We start from the raw sequence: 15,720 nt of genomic DNA on the forward strand, positions 1-15,720 counted from the left end.
CAAATTTAGAAAAGGGATAGTGAAGATGTCTCTGTTCCACAATGTCTGAGGCTTCAATTTGGATGTCATGAAGGCTGGAAGTGACTGGACAGTTGGGGCTGAAATTATCCAAAGTTTTGCTCACTCACATGTCTGGTGGTTGATGCTACCTGTTGGCTGAAACTTCAGCTTGGGATGATAGCCAAAACATCTACGCAAATGCAGACTTCTTCATGGCTTGCTTGCTGAGTTCCAAGAGTAAGCGCTTCAAGAAAGCTAGGTAGAAGTTGCATCACCTTTTGTCATCTAGACTAGAAAAATCACTTTTGCTCTAGTTATAAGCACGCCCAGATTCAAGGATAGAGAAGAATAACCCCATTTCTTGACAGGAGGAGTGTTAAACTCACATAGCAAGAAGAACACATTTAGGATGGGAAATATTGTTGCTGCCATTCTGGTCAACTCCAACTATATCATGGCCAGTTTTGTGGCCATTCATGCCCCAACAATGACAATCAATGCAAGAAAACAGAGGAGAACAGCCTGGAAATTCTAAACATTTATGTTTATCAGTTTTACAATTGATTGTCAGTTTTTATCTTCAGCTAGGTAAGGACAAGTGGAAATCACTCCCAGGTCTTGTTTTTGTTCAAACAGTGTCCTTGTGTAGCTTCGTGGCAGTGGGATGTCTATAGGTCATCTTGGCAGCACCTCACGTGACTAATGAAATTTTCCTTCCTTTAATTCTGTTTTGAATTTTCCTTCCTTTCAAGCGCAGCCAAATTTATTAGTTTACTCTGAGAGCAACATTCAGGAGATTAATCCAAGTACCACTGGAAAAGTGATTCATCTTTTTAATGAGCATTGAAAAACACAAACAAAAAAACCCCAAAACACTTGCCCAGATTCATTTATATAACGGATGGGGTCTTTGACAGGCAACTGGAATTCTTTAGCAGAGATTAGCTGTCTGTGGTTTGTGGGCTCCATTTCCTTTCAAGTGTTTGGTTCAGCTGCAGACAGGTATAACCTGTAGCACTCATTGTTTCTCTCTTTAGTCTTCATTTCTCCATTGTTAAATTTCTCCATTTTATATCTTCTTCTCTAGACACTGCTGTGAAAATTTGTGTCCTAGATATTTATTTTTTGTTTCATAAATTATAAAAGAATACTTTGCCTATTTTCCTTTTGAAGTGTAAATAGGCTGCAAGTAGTCTGCTTCTGTTGTAGAGTGATGTTTTCCACTTGCCATGCTTCTTGGTTACTGACAAAATTAGACAGTTTGTGCTTGGGTGCTGGTAGGAATTCAGATCTGTATTATGATATCTTGAAGCCCTAAGCCATACTGTATAAAAGATTCTATCCCAAACCACTGAAAAATCTACACAGTAATTATGATTAATTATATAAAAAGCTTAAGATTTGCATATAAGAAACATTTCATTAAGAGAAAGAGGAATATGGGGGAAAGGTGAAAGAGGAATATGGGGGAAAGGTAGAGAAAAAATATGAGAGAAGGAGATTGTGTCAATTACTACATGCTATGTTCCTGAGTGGAGACAGAAAAAGTACAATTATAGCTCCCTCACAGAAAGGACTTTACAATTTTGTTAGGAAAGGAAAAAGAAATCTCGATGCATAACACAATTAGAGAAGTATAATATGCTTCATGCAGTGAGGTTCCAACTTTAACTAAGCCCTACAATTGTGCTCAAAAGAAAGAGAAGTTTGGTTTGGAATAACATAGGAAGGTTCAGGGAGGAGGTGAGACTTCAGCCAAGACTTACAATTGGCAAGGGGAGAAGAGATAGCCTTCCACAAAAGGGTAACAGAAGGGGGCAAAATTCTGAGGCCTAAAAGAAAGGCATCCTTGCCTTGGGGACACCTGTGGCCTACAATCAGCACATGGGGAGTTCACTACTGTGGGAGAAATAAAGGCCTCCAGCTGGGGTCCAGGGGTGGGGTGAGGGAGGCTTGCGGGGTGCTTACCACTGTAAACCAAAAATAAAACTTGAAGGTCCGCCCTCAATCGTCTGAATGGACTTCCTCCTGTAGTCCAGGGTCCTCCAAATTTAACCTAAAAGACTGGCTTAGGCCACGATGGGAAGCGGAGGTCAGACATGCCTCATTATGCCCTTCTTTCTTTTAGAATCCAGGAAAAGCTACACAGCATTTAATATCAACACATACCTTGAATCTGATAAGAAACACAACTTACTTTCTCTGAAGCCTGCTAACTGGAGGCTTCATCTGCATGATAAAACTTCGGTCTCCACAAGTTCTTATGCTAACCTAGACATTCCTTTAAATCAATTACCAATCAGAAAAAAACTTAAATTTACCTATAACTTGGGAGCCCATCTTGCCCCACACCCGCTCTGCTTTGAGTTGTCCCACCTTTGTGGATTAAGCCAATGTTTATCTTAAATGTATTTGACTGATGTCTGATGTCTCCCTAAAATGTATAAAACCAAGCTGTGCACCAACCACCTTAGGCACGTGTTCTCAGGATCTCCTGAGGGCTGTGTCATGGGCCATGGTCACTCATATTTGGCACAGAATACATCTCTTCAACATTTTACGGAGTCTTTTTTTTTTTTTTGTCAGTACCACAGACAACCACCTGACTCGAGGACCTTACCTATTTCTCATTCAGCCAATGCTCGAGCAGGTTATTAACGTCCTTGAAAGCAAGTCTTATACAGAGAAAACTTATTTTGATATATTAATGAATCTGATCAGAATGGACCAGATTGGGGGGATAGATAAATGGTTGCAATTGTGCTCCCTGGAATAGCTTTGGAGTTTACCTAGATCTTCTGTCTCTTTAGGACAGAGCTGCTTGTGTTTATACAGCATCTTATACAGGATTGCGACAACTTCAATTTCCTATATCAAAAAATCGGGGGAGGGCGGTGGTTTTGGAGGTTATGGGGGTGTTCAAACCTCCCAAGTGACATCTGCTGTGACTGCATGTCTTCCTACTCTTTCCATTGGGATGCACCTCTGGTAGCTGAACTATAACGAGAAGGTAAAAGCTGTGTCCAATACCTATTAAGCTGCCTTCTTCTCAACAGCTGGGGAGGTGGGGGGGGGGGGTGGGGCGGGGGGAAGTCTTTTCAACAGTTTTACACATTTGGAAATAGGCCTAAAGTGAAGAAGGGGATTTTCAAATTGGTGTGTTGGAAAAGGGGCTGGGCTTTTGAGTTTGAAATCTGGTGCTGTCACTTACTGGTTTTGTGCCCTGGGAATATTTATTTCAGTTTTCATGCCTCTGTTTTTCTATAGGCAAAGTAGAAAATTCGAAAAGGTCCTCAACGAGTTTGTACAGCTGCTCCCACTCCCTCATCACCTCTTGTGGGCCTTTGGAATGTATGTTGGAGGAGACATTTTGGATTGTTGCAATGACTTGGGAGTGCCATAGCACGTAGCAGGCAGAAGCCAGAAACACCAAATGTCTTAACAATGCTTGAGGCAGTGCCACAAATGAAGTCCTTTTCCAAATGCATTGAGCCCCAAGAAAAATCGCTGATTCTGAGGAACCTTCCAACTTTAACAATTTCAGGACGTCCCTAAGCTGAGCTAGGAGGCACCACGCACAGGCCAGAGTCTCCCAAATCCTGTCCCGCACTCTCTCCTACCTTATTAATGGCCAGCTCATCTTTCAAGTTTCGACTTGAATTTCACTTCTCAGAGATATCTTCCCAGGTGCCCATCCCAACGTTACTATTATATCATAATTTGATTCTCCCTCCCCCCATCCCCCCGCCAACTCTGTAAACCCCAAGTATAACACAGGACGTTGCTATTTGTTGACTAACACATAGTGCTTGGTGAGGTCACGCTGGCGCTGAATACTTTTTGTATAAACCGACGAACAGCTGATGACCGCATGAATGCTCACAAAAGGGGAAAGGGCGCCAAGCCGAGGCGCCGGCGTCATCCGACGTAACTTCCGCCCTTTAACGCTCCTGCGGACGCCCCCTTCTCCCGGTCCGTGTTTGTTTCCGGCATTTCAATAAAGCTCGATTCGGCTCGAAGAAGACCCCGTTCTTCCGGGAAAATGGCGACTCCCGCTCGTGCCCCGGAGTCACCGCCGTCCGCGGATCCGGCGCTAGTAGCGGGGCCTGCCGAGGAAGCCGAGTGCCCGCCGCCGCGCCCGCCTCAGCCTGCGCAGAATGTGCTCGCTGCCCCGCGGCTTCGAGCCCCAAGCTCCCGAGGACTTGGCGCAGCGGAGTTTGGTGGAGCTGCGGGAAATGTTGAAGCGCCAGGAGAGACTTTTGCGCAACGAGTAAGCTGGGGTCCCGCGGAGTCTCCGCCAGGCTCCTTCAGCTCGAGCTCCCTAGGCGCTCCCCTCCCCTCCCGCACTCTGTTCCCTTCCCTGGAAGGTGACCTTGACTCAGTCACATTCGCTTCAGTCCTACGGGCGAGTGGACGGAGGGCTTGCTGCGGCAGAGCCGTGCCTCTTCCTGGCCAGGCACGTATGCCTGCGAGGATAGCTCGGATTGAACGGCTACCTAACGTTGCAGGGAGTTAGTAGCCCCTGGTCGGTTTTATTTACCCGGGGACTGTGGTGGTTCCACGAGTCTGCATTCTAAACCCTTTTGTCGCCCGCACCCCTAACCCCATAACAAATTGTCAGCTTCATCTCTGGATTCTCTGCTTACAGGAACCGTAGGAAATGGGAAGAGTGGGATATGAAGAGGGGTTTATTAGGCCGGGAAAGTTCGACCCTCATTCAGCTGGCAGATTGAACGGATTTTAGCAAGGGAGCCACGTAATAAAAGTGATTTTGTTTTTTAGGCAGCTTTGTTCAGCAGCTTGTTGCAAAAGATGGTTTGAAGGAATAAAAAGCAGAAGACAGTAGAAGGATATTTTCAGAGAGGCTTCCCACCAGACAGTTGTAAGAAAGTGAGCTAGGAAGGGATTGGGAGAACTTTTAAGCATGGACTAATTTAAATGCAGTTGACAGAGATGGCTGAAGTTTCCGATCTATATGGAAGACCACTAGCAAAAATAGGAAAATTCAGGGAGAGGAATAGATCCAAGGTTGATTTTACTTAGGGTGTGCAGAGTTGAGAGGAGAGCAGGACAGACATTTAGTTAATCGAAAACCAAACACTTAAAAGCTGGAGAAGTAGTCATGAGGCTCAAGAGAGAACCCTGGAAAAATATAGAAAACAGGAATTTCAGCTGTAGAGTGTTGTTAATAGTTGAAATTGTGGGGATGAATGTAGTGTCAAAAAGAACAGAGGACGTAAGGTGTAATTTTTTCTCTCCATTTATTGTATAGTGAAAAGGGAATCAGAAAAGGAACTCTGTCATCCAGCAAAAGGGACAAATAAATAATTGATTGGGATCAAGACACGTGTTTTGACCTTGTGAAGAATAGGTTTTGAATGTATAGCAGTGAATTAACTTTTTGGTCTCAGGACTCCGTTATACTTTAAGAATTATTGACATCCCAAAGAGCTATTTTATGTGTTGTATCTAGCGAAATGTATTTACTTATCAGAAATACATCTGAAGCCTTTAAAACATAAGCATACACAAGCACACATTCTATTCTAGAACAATGATGTCATCACATGTCATGTAGCCTCTGGAAAACTCCACTGTACCCATGCGAGAAAATGAGAGGGAAATAACATCTTAGTATTATTATGAAAGTAGTTTTGACCTAATAGGCCCATCCCCACACTCCACCCCATCCCCAAATTTTGGAGATTGCACTTTAATGACTGCTGGTTCTTGGAATGTCTTATGTGATTATTATATGCTTAAAATACTTTTGCCGAAATTCTAATTTGCTGAGACAAATGAGGCATATATTCCCTATTCTTCCTGCATTCCCTTGTTTTTTGGGCTATTTGGATAATGACCATTTTAATTGTTTTATTCCTGTTCTGGGGCAGTTAGAAATCAGATATTTGACTTAAAAATCAGCTTTTTTTTCTTTGAAGATAATGCCTTGCCTTTTTAATGTTATATCTCAAGTTAAAAAAATGGCTGTAATGTAATAGTATTCTTTTCCATTTGACAGAAAATTCATTTGCAAATTGCCCGACAAAGGTAAAAAGATCTTTGACTCTTTTGCCAAACTGAAAGCCGCCATTGCAGAATGTGAAGAAGTTAGAAGAAAAAGTGAACTGTTTCACCCTGTTAGTTTAGACTGTAAGCTAAGGCAAAAAGCAATTGCAGAAGTTGATGTGGGTACAGATAAGGCCCAGAATTCTGACCCGATACTTGATACTTCATCACTAGTTCCTGGATGTTCCTCTGTAGATAACATCAAGTCATCTCAAACCTCACAAAACCAGGAACTTGGACGTCCTACTCTTGAAGGTGATGAAGAGACTTCAGAGGTTGAGTACACAGTGAATAAGGGCCCAGCTTCCAGCAATAGAGACAGGGTACCACCTTCATCTGAAGCTAGTGAGCATCACCCGCAGCATCGTGTTTCAAGTCAAGCAGAAGATACTTCCAGCAGCTTTGACAACCTGTTTATTGACAGGTTACAGAGGATCACCATTGCGGACCAAGGTGAACAACAGTCAGAAGAAAACGCAAGTACTAAGAACTTGACAGGCCTTTCTAGTGGGACTCAGAAGAAACCTCATTACATGGAAGTGCTAGAAATGCGAGCCAAAAACCCAGTGCCCCAGCTGCGTAAATTTAAAACCAATGTGTAAGTACCATCGGAAACAGGCCTGTAACAGGAACATGATATTTGTTAAACTCAAAAAGTTACGAGAAACTGGGTGTGGTGGTGCTTGCCTGTAGTCCCAGGCTACTCAGGAGGCTGAGGTGGGAAGACAGCTTTGAGTCCAGGAGTTGTAGACCAGCTTGGGCAATATAATAAGACCTTTTCTCTTAAATAAGTCAGGAGAATGCTCGAAGTTCCGTGGGCTTTGTATGAGAACTACTTGTAGTTAGGAAATAACATGTTGTGGAAACACTGAGACCAGCCTGGCTGGAGTAGAAGATTCATGTTGAAAAATATTTAGTTTTGAAACCAAATAGTCGACAAGGTCTTAAATAGCACATGGGGGAGTGTTAAATTTCAGGATGCTTAGCCAGTATTTCATAATAAACACAGAGGTGGAGAAAATTTATTATGACTTCTTTTTTTCAGAACCATTTTTTAGTGTACAGCTTTGATTAGTGTACTATCAAAGTGTACTCTTTTTGATTAGTCTGTGAACTAAGGGTAAAGCAATTGCAGGAGCTGATGGGCTTTCCAGCAGAAATTATTTGCATGCTCACTGTATGTAAGCAAGCAGCAGGTGTTGTGGGGACACAATTAAGTCAAGATTCTTAAACTCCTTTGCCTTTTTTGATGTTAAATCTCAAGTTTAAAAACATGACTGTAATGTATACATGTGTAATGTAATACAATACCATGTTCTTCAAGGAGTTTCAGAGCTACATGAGGACCCAAGGTTTACACACTTGGAAAAGAGTTAAGCTACATAATAATAACAGTTTCAGGGGGAAGGAAGCTGAGAAGAGGTTTGAAAAACTGTGAAAATAGATTCAGGCAGGATAGGCAAAAACTCTGCTTATCAGTTCCTTGCCATAAATTTGTTTCTGAAATTTCAGGAAAAGTAAAATCTTTTTGAAAATAATTGCTATTTACTTGCAGCAAATGTAACATTCAACTCAGGTAACTGGTACCTTCTTCCTATATTGTATTTACAAGTATGTAACATCAAAGTTAAATCATTACTACCTTTCTTTGAAAAACAGAAGACCTCTAGTGAAAAGTACCTAAAACATGCTTCTTTTTTGTTAGACTTTAATTCTACCCCAGCATTCATTTTAACCTCAAAACATTTTATTTCTGCTGTATAGAAAATCAGGATTATACTACATTAACGTGATCAAGTACTCTCTTGTGTACAGTGGGGTATCTTTCTTCACTTCCAGGATGACATTTTAGAAAACTAGAACCATCATCTAGTCAATAAATAAAACAGAATACATTAATCCCAGTTCTGTATTATGGTCATTTAGCTGGGAGTGGGAGAGAGGTAAGGGAATAGTGAAGAGGGCTACCAAGAATTCAGGAAGTTTAAGAGACAGGGAGCCTCCTGTATAATAAGTTAGAGGAGAACAGGAAAGGCAGGGCTTTGAGGAGTCCTTAGGCCATAGACAGGTAGGGATTGAGAGGGTTCCATGTGAGAGGTGGCTTGGAGGTTGGAAGAGGTGGGGTCAGGTAGTGTCCTTTGGGTCCTTTCTGCTCTTCCTTCTGCATACTCTTCTGGCTTCATGTATCACCTGGATGCTGGAGGCTGACCCCTGTGCACCTCTATCCCAGATCTTCCCAGAACTTTAGGTTTGCATAGCCAATTAACCATGAAACTTGATCACTTGGGTGTTCCCAGGTACCTCAGCTTAATGATGTACAAAGTGGAACTGCTGTTTCTTTCCAAGGTAATTTCCATATTCCCTAATAGTGCCACCACCTTCTTGGTTTTCTTCCCCTAAGGTATCTTCGATTTTTCTCATCTCCATATCTGCTAGCCATGAAGACCTACTTATTTCTTTGATCTTCATCTCTATAATTGTTCTTCATCTTCTGTCGAAGTGAAGACTCTCATCTCTCTCGGGCTGTAATTGTGGCCCCTTCTACCTCTAGTCTTAACTGCCAGTCTATCTCCACTGCTGCCAGAGTGAAATTTGTAAGATGGAAATCCGAACTTGTTACGGAGAACTCTTCATTGCAGTCTGGGCCTAGGCTACTTCCCAGCCCTCTTTCTCGCTGTCTTTTCTGTGTAGCCAGAAAAGCTGAGTCTCTCTACCTTCTGTACTTCCTCTCACTCCCCTTGCTGGGATGCACTTCTCTCCTTATTTACTAGGTAAGCAGTTATTATTCCAAGACTGTTCAAAGCTTTTTCGAAACTTTTCTTATAGCCTCCCTGTCTCCCACTAGAACTGGCCATTTCCTTATGTTCCAATGTATCTTGTTGAGATATCTGTCACAGTATCTCTGGTATTGTATTGCACTGAAACTTGTGTATTTCTTTCTACTGGGCAATAAGCCCTTTTGCAAATGTTCTTTGAATAAATGAAAAAAAAATTCCAGATGAAATACAAGGTTTGAATAAGGAGGGAAAAGACAAAGAGCCTGTGTGCACACAAACACACCCCTATTTGTTAGAGCAATGAATACTGGTAAATTACTATTACCTTTGGAGGAGAATTAATTGCTAAGGTAAAGGCCATTTGTGTGAATGTTTTAAATGTGTCTACAAATAAAATAGTCTGATTGTATAACACAAGTTTTCCTTTCATCAGGTTACCTTTTCGACAAAATGATTCATCTAGTCATTGCCAGAAGAGTGGGTCTCCTATTTCCTCAGAAGAGCGGCGGCGCAGGGATAAGCAGCATCTTGATGACATCACAGCAGCTCGGCTTCTACCACTTCACCATATGCCCACGCAGCTGCTCTCCATAGAAGAATCCTTGGCACTTCAGAAACAGCAGAAACAGAATTATGAGGTATTTAGAGTATTTTTTTTCTTGTCTGTTTGTTGGGTGCTGCTTACATAAGCTAGAATTTACTCCAGGTTCAAGGAGGAAGGAATGGAGTAGAGGGGATTAGGTGCTTCCATGAGCTCAGATCTATGCCACTAGTTTTCAGAGAGTCACAAAGTTGCTAGAACTGCAGGAAGTAGCTAGAGATGATCACAGCTACCTTCAACATTAAAGTGGTGATTTGCCTGGAGATGTGGGGAGACTTGTAGAATTTCATGTCTTAAAGCTCATTTACCTGCCTGTTCCTGTTAGGATAGAAGTAGCATCGCATCTCTCCCTTTCACCTTGTAAAACTCATGTGACAGCTTCTCAGTGGTGGACTCAAACCCAGACCCCTTGTTAGAGAATGAGGAGAATGTAGTTCCCAGGCTTCCATCTCCTGCAGTACAGGGGAGGGCATAGAAGGAGTGGGAGGATAATGTTGTGTAGCCAGCAGACAGTGAGACACTGCTTTAGAGCATAATCCGCAGGCCCATGTGAAGAGAGAAATATCTCCTGCTTTTGGCAGCTTAATCAGTTTTGCATAGCACTTTGTTTCCATGTGTTTTGCATTGAACTTCAAACATGTATGTTGAGAGTTTGTATACAGAATAATGGGATGGGAGAAAATAAGTGTGAAGGACCATAGGGGAATAGAAAAGTTTAGAAGTATTTAGTAATAATTTTAGCCTCCAGGAGAACAGTATCCTGTCTCACTTCCTAGGTATTGATTAGCTAGATTTTAGTCAGGTACTAGTGCACCAACTAGTATAACACCAGACTGTTCAGGAGTTCGAGACCAGCGTGGGCAACATAGCTAGACTCCATCTTTACCAAAAAATTAGCCGGGCATTGGGGCATGCAACTGTGGTCCCAGCTACCCGTGGGGCTGAGGTGGGAGGATTGCTTGAGCTCAGGAGGTCGAGGCTGCAGTGAGCCGCAGTCACACCACTGCACTCTATACAGCCTGGGTGACAGAGTGAGACCCTGTCTCAAAAAAAAAAAAACAACAAAACAGGCTGTTAATCTGCCTTGGCTTTTCATAAAAGCCTTGGCATGGATTGGCATTTTCAAGGTGCTCTTTTTGAAAAAAACCATTTTTCTTTCAGTGCATTAAAATTACTGTCTAGTTATGGCTGTAGCATTGAGGAAGTGTTTATTGTCTCTGAGCTCTTAAATGCCTGTCCTAAGATATTTTTAGGTTGAATTAAACCCTTCATCTTTAAATTGTTTTTTTTAGCAGAGAAGTTGTAGTGGTAATAGCTCCCACTTTTACTGACCCATATTGCTTGAAGAGGAGGACATCAAGAAGTTCAAGAAAGCATGAGAAAAGGGAAGAACTGAATTAGGAATGACATTGCCACCTACCATCAGTTGGTGGTAAAGTCCTTGGGAGTTTTTAAGTACATTGCCAGTGTCTGAAATTTACTTGGACTTTTTATTGGATACTAGTTGCTGTAGGACTTTATTTGGAGAGGGATAGTCAGCTTTTTAGTAATTTCTTGATTTTCATTTTGCCATTGAAATGTAATTCCCAAGTCTAGAAGTCATGATTGTAATTAGGGAAGAAGGTTCTGTCAGTTGTAGAAATCTAGACAGCATTAGTCCTTTTTTTTTTTTTTTTTGGAGATGGAGTCTTGTTCTGTCACCCAGGCTGGAGTTCAGTGGCGCAGTCTCAGCTCACTGCAAGCTCCGCCTCCCGGGTTCACGCCATTCTTGTTCATTCTTGTGAACCTGGGAACACGCCGGGTTCACAGGCACCCGCCACCACGCCCGGCTAATTTTTTGTATTTTTAGTAGAGACGGGGGTTCGTCGTGTTAGCCAGGATGGTCTCGATCTCCTGACTTCGTGATCTGCCTGCCTCAGCCTCCCAAAGTGCTGGGATTACAGGCGTGAGCCACCGCACCGGGCCCCAGCATTAGTCATTTTTGACATTTGATAGGTCAAATTGTTATGTGAGTGTGTATACATGTGCATGTGCCCACATATTTAACGCATCTGTATTTATAAGTATTGTAGTGCTAAGCTCATTACGCAGTTTCTTATATAGAGGAGTGTATTTCAGTGCAATGTTGTATATTAATGGAGGTCAGTAACTCCAACTCTAGCAGGCTGGTGGCTGTCAGAAGCATTACCCAGTTGTGTCTGATAGGGCACAGCCATCAGGCTTGTATTGCCCAAGGGAGCACTCAGTGAGGTGTCAGTGCCCCTCTTATTGCTGATTCTAGGTAACTTCCCATTGAAAAATTGTAAGGAAGAGATGTGAATGTGTAACTTTGTGCTTTGCTCTTTGTTTTAAAGGAGATGCAAGCAAAGCTCGCAGCGCAAAAATTAGCTGAAAGACTGAATATTAAAATGCGGAGTTATAATCCAGAAGGGGAGTCTTCAGGGAGATACCGTGAAGTAAGGGATGAAGATGACGATTGGTCCTCTGATGAATTCTGAAGATAATCTCCTAAATCACTGACGTTGAGATGTCATCATCTTACATCAGACTTTCTAACTAGTATCAAGATCAGTGTCAGATATTGTTGAGGGAAGTAGTTTTATAAAGTTACACAAAGGCAGTTATTAAAAAAAGCCCCGTTTGTCTTTCAGAAGATGACTTTCATGTGCTTGAAAAGTTTAATATTTGAATGTTGTGTTTAACCACATGGTATTAAAATTTTGCAATATATTGTGTATTGGTCTGATATTTTAGTATATAGTAGAACATACTTTTTTTTTCTTTAAGCCAAATGAAAAGAGGTAACTTTGCTTTTTTCCTTTTTCTTACCTATCAAATAGCATTTATTACATGTCTTTCAGTGAAATACTTAGTTGTTCCAGGCACCTAAAATCAATTAGGAAGACATAGTTCCCTTCTTTTTTGGGTAATGAAGGGAGCAGTCTAAAGAATTGTATGCATGTTTGCATGGGGTTATTGAGACATTGGATGTGAAATACCTAGGAAGACATGCATGGAGAATGCTTAATAAATGCTCTTCTCCTTTTTCTGTCTTCCCTTAGGAAGAACGTTATCTCTCTTCTGATTAGGAAGGACTTCCCTTTTGAGTAGATGCTGGAAAGTGGAGGTTTTTTTTGTTGGTTTGTTTGTTTGGTTTTGTGGTTTTTTTTGAGACGGGGTCTTGCTCTGTCGCCCAGGCTGGAGTGCAGTGGCACGATCTCGGCTCACTGCAACCTAGGTGGAGGTCTTTTTAAATAACCTCATGTTACTTCAGGCAAATCTGGTGCAGGAGAAGCCCAAGCTAACTGAGCTGGGTGAAGGCTTGTGCATCACCTGGCTTGAGTTCCTTGCTATCACAGATGATAGGTTCATGTACACAACATTAATGTTTGATAAGGAAAGCATTTTTTTTTTTTTTGTTAAAATTGAGTTGTCAGTACTTTACTTTTTTCCCTCCAAAGAGGTATATATAGACTGCAGAAACTTCATTCCCATATATAAACGTTCATGTCATTTTAGAGGATTATATGGTTGTCTCCAGAGAAATTAACTTACATTATCAAAAAATCTTTGTCTAATATATTGGAGTCTTTAAAAGTGTTGAAGAATAAAATATTAATTAGAACAACTTCAAATGCTAAGGTGATGTTTTACCGGGACTTAATTAAATATAACTTTTTTCTTTCGAAAAAGACTGTTCACATTTGCTTACAGGTGTAATTATTGCTTTCATTCCTTACCCCCCTCAAGCAAATGTGAAAAGTATACTGACCTAAGATTCTCATTAGTTTTAGTTCTTAAAAAGAATAGTAAATGATTTCACAGCGTAAAATTTGATGTTATTTCTGGAAGCTGGATGATATGGAAGAGCTCATGTGCCTGGACACACAGTTCCCTGTAATCCTACCATCTAGGGAGATAACCTCTGTTAACATTTTGATGTTGTGTTTTTGCTTATTTTTCTATGCATAGTTATGCATTTATATTCTCAAAAATGAAATCATAATGTACATTGCTTTGTAGTCTGCTCTATATATTGTCAACATGTTCCCATATTAAATATTTTGCTTTTTAGATAGCTGTAGGATATTTTATTTCATGGGTATACCATAACTTTAAGATTTATTTCCTATTCAGCAATTTGATTATGTATTATAATCTGTAAATAGTGATATGATTAACATCTTAATTACATCCATAGAAAATGACTTATTTCCAGAAGATACCGCTCTAAAAATGAAATTGTTAGGTGAAAGTGTTTTTGAGAATTTTTATATATATTACTCACTGCAGAGATCATGTTCATTTACATTCCCATTAGCAATATATCCAATGCTCAGAATTGAAAATTACTACTTAAAATCTTTGCAAATTGAATAATTACAGAAAAGGGCTACATTTAAAATTTGTATTTGTTTTTCTTACTTAGTGAAGGTTGTGTTTTTTTTCATATTCATTGGCCATGCTATATTCATTCTTTTGAGAATTGCTCATTCATATTTTTTCTGTTGCTTGCTTGGAGAATTTGCTCTTTTTTTGGCATATAAGTTCTTAAGAATGTCCGTCCTTTGTCATATATTGTAACTTTTTTTAGCCTTATTTGTCATTTAACATAGTTTGTGATATTTCAGTATAGAAGTTGTTTTCTTTTGGAGTCTACCTTTGTGTATGTGCTTGAAACTATTTTTGTAATCCAAGAATGGATAAATGTCCTTATTTTCTTTTAGTATTTTCTTATTTCACTTTTACACCTGTCTTTAAAAGGAATTTAAATTTTGTTTATATACATTAACTAAATCAATACAAGTTTGGGGTGAAAAGGAAATTTTTAACCCATCTCAAATGTATTTGGGTATATTATATAAGGTAGGGATTTGATTTTATTTCGAAGAATTTACCAATTGGTTCAGTATGTGAAACCACCATTTCCCCTCTGATTAGTAATGCTATTTTTATAGAATATTAAATTCTTATGTGTCTTTTGTGTCTTAGGCCAATTTCTGGGCCTTCTGGGTTTTTTCTACACTGTCAATAATTATCGCTTTAATTGGTGTTAATATTTGGTAGTACACAGGTTCTCCCTTGTTCTTTTAAATTTTGTGAAATATAACTTACAAATAAGTACTTAAAACAGAGTTTAATGGGTAAAGCAACAGCTGTGTAATCACAAACTAGATGCAGAGGAGGTCTTGCCAGCACTCCAAAATCTCTGTGTGTCCCCTCTTGACACTCACGGTTTCCCCCAGAGCTAACTATCCTGACGTACGGTAATTCTCCCTCTGTCCTTTTAAGAATTATTTTACCAGTTATGTGTGTAACAATATGGTTTACATTTTGCTCACTTTTGACTTATATAAAAATAGAATAATACTATATGTTGTGTTTGGTGTCTTTCAACATCGCATGTAAGATTCGTGTCACATGGTGTGTTTCATTCATATTCATTGCTGTATAATGTGCTATTTCATTAATACGGCTATTATTCCACTTTGATGAGTGCTTTGAGATTTTCAGTTTTTGGCTATTATTAAGTAATGCTTCAGTAAGCATCTTTGTGTACATAAACATGTTTCCATAGGATGTGTACCTAGGAGTGGAATTGCTCAGTTTTAAGGTACACACACCTTTAAAATTTTATATTCCCACCTCTGCTTCCATGATGTATGAGAGTGCTTGTTTATCAACACTTGGTGTGGCCGGATTTTAATTTTAGCCAATATGATGTTTATATAGCAGACGTTTGTTGTGTGTGTGTGTGTGTGTTTTCTCTCTCTCTTCTGAGATGGAGTCATGCTCTGTCACCCAGGCTGGAGTTCAGTGGTGCGATCTTGGCTCATTGCAACCTCCACCTCCTGTGTTCAAACGATTCTCCTGCCTCAGCCTCCCGAGTAGCTGGGACTACGGGCGCATGCCACCACGCCAAGCTAATTTTTTGTATTTTTAGTAGAGACGGGGTTTCACCGTGTCAGCCAGGATGGTCTCGATCTCCTGACCTCATGATCCACCTGCCTCCGCCTCCCAAAGTGCTGGGATTACAGGTGTCAGCCACCACACCCGGCCTCATTGTGGTTTTATTTTACCTTTTCCTGATTGGAAATGGCATATGAGCATTTTCTTACGTTTATTGGGCACTGGATTTCTTCTTTTGAAAAGTGCCCATTCAAGTCTTTTTTTTTTTTTTTTTTTTAAAGAGACAGTGTTGTTCTGTTGCCCAGGCTGGGCTGGAGTACAGTGGCATGATCACAGCTGACTGCAACCTCTAACTCTTAGGCT

General features: G+C 40.6%; 1 protein-coding gene across 1 annotated transcript; it reads left to right on the forward strand.

Moving 5' to 3' along the window:
* Positions 1-3,795: 3,795 nt before the first annotated feature.
* Positions 3,796-14,820, forward strand: POLR2M (RNA polymerase II subunit M). The gene is made up of 4 exons (XM_004056254.5): positions 3,796-4,270; positions 6,023-6,667; positions 9,280-9,484; positions 11,802-14,820. Exons 1-4 carry the CDS (start codon positions 4,158-4,160, stop codon positions 11,943-11,945), a joined length of 1,107 nt encoding a protein of 368 aa, XP_004056302.1. The 5' UTR covers positions 3,796-4,157; the 3' UTR covers positions 11,946-14,820.
* Positions 14,821-15,720: the final 900 nt, after the last annotated feature.

The sequence above is a fragment of the Gorilla gorilla genome, chromosome 16 (assembly GCF_029281585.2).
Source record: "Gorilla gorilla gorilla isolate KB3781 chromosome 16, NHGRI_mGorGor1-v2.1_pri, whole genome shotgun sequence".
NCBI classification, from domain to species: Eukaryota; Metazoa; Chordata; class Mammalia; order Primates; family Hominidae; genus Gorilla; species Gorilla gorilla.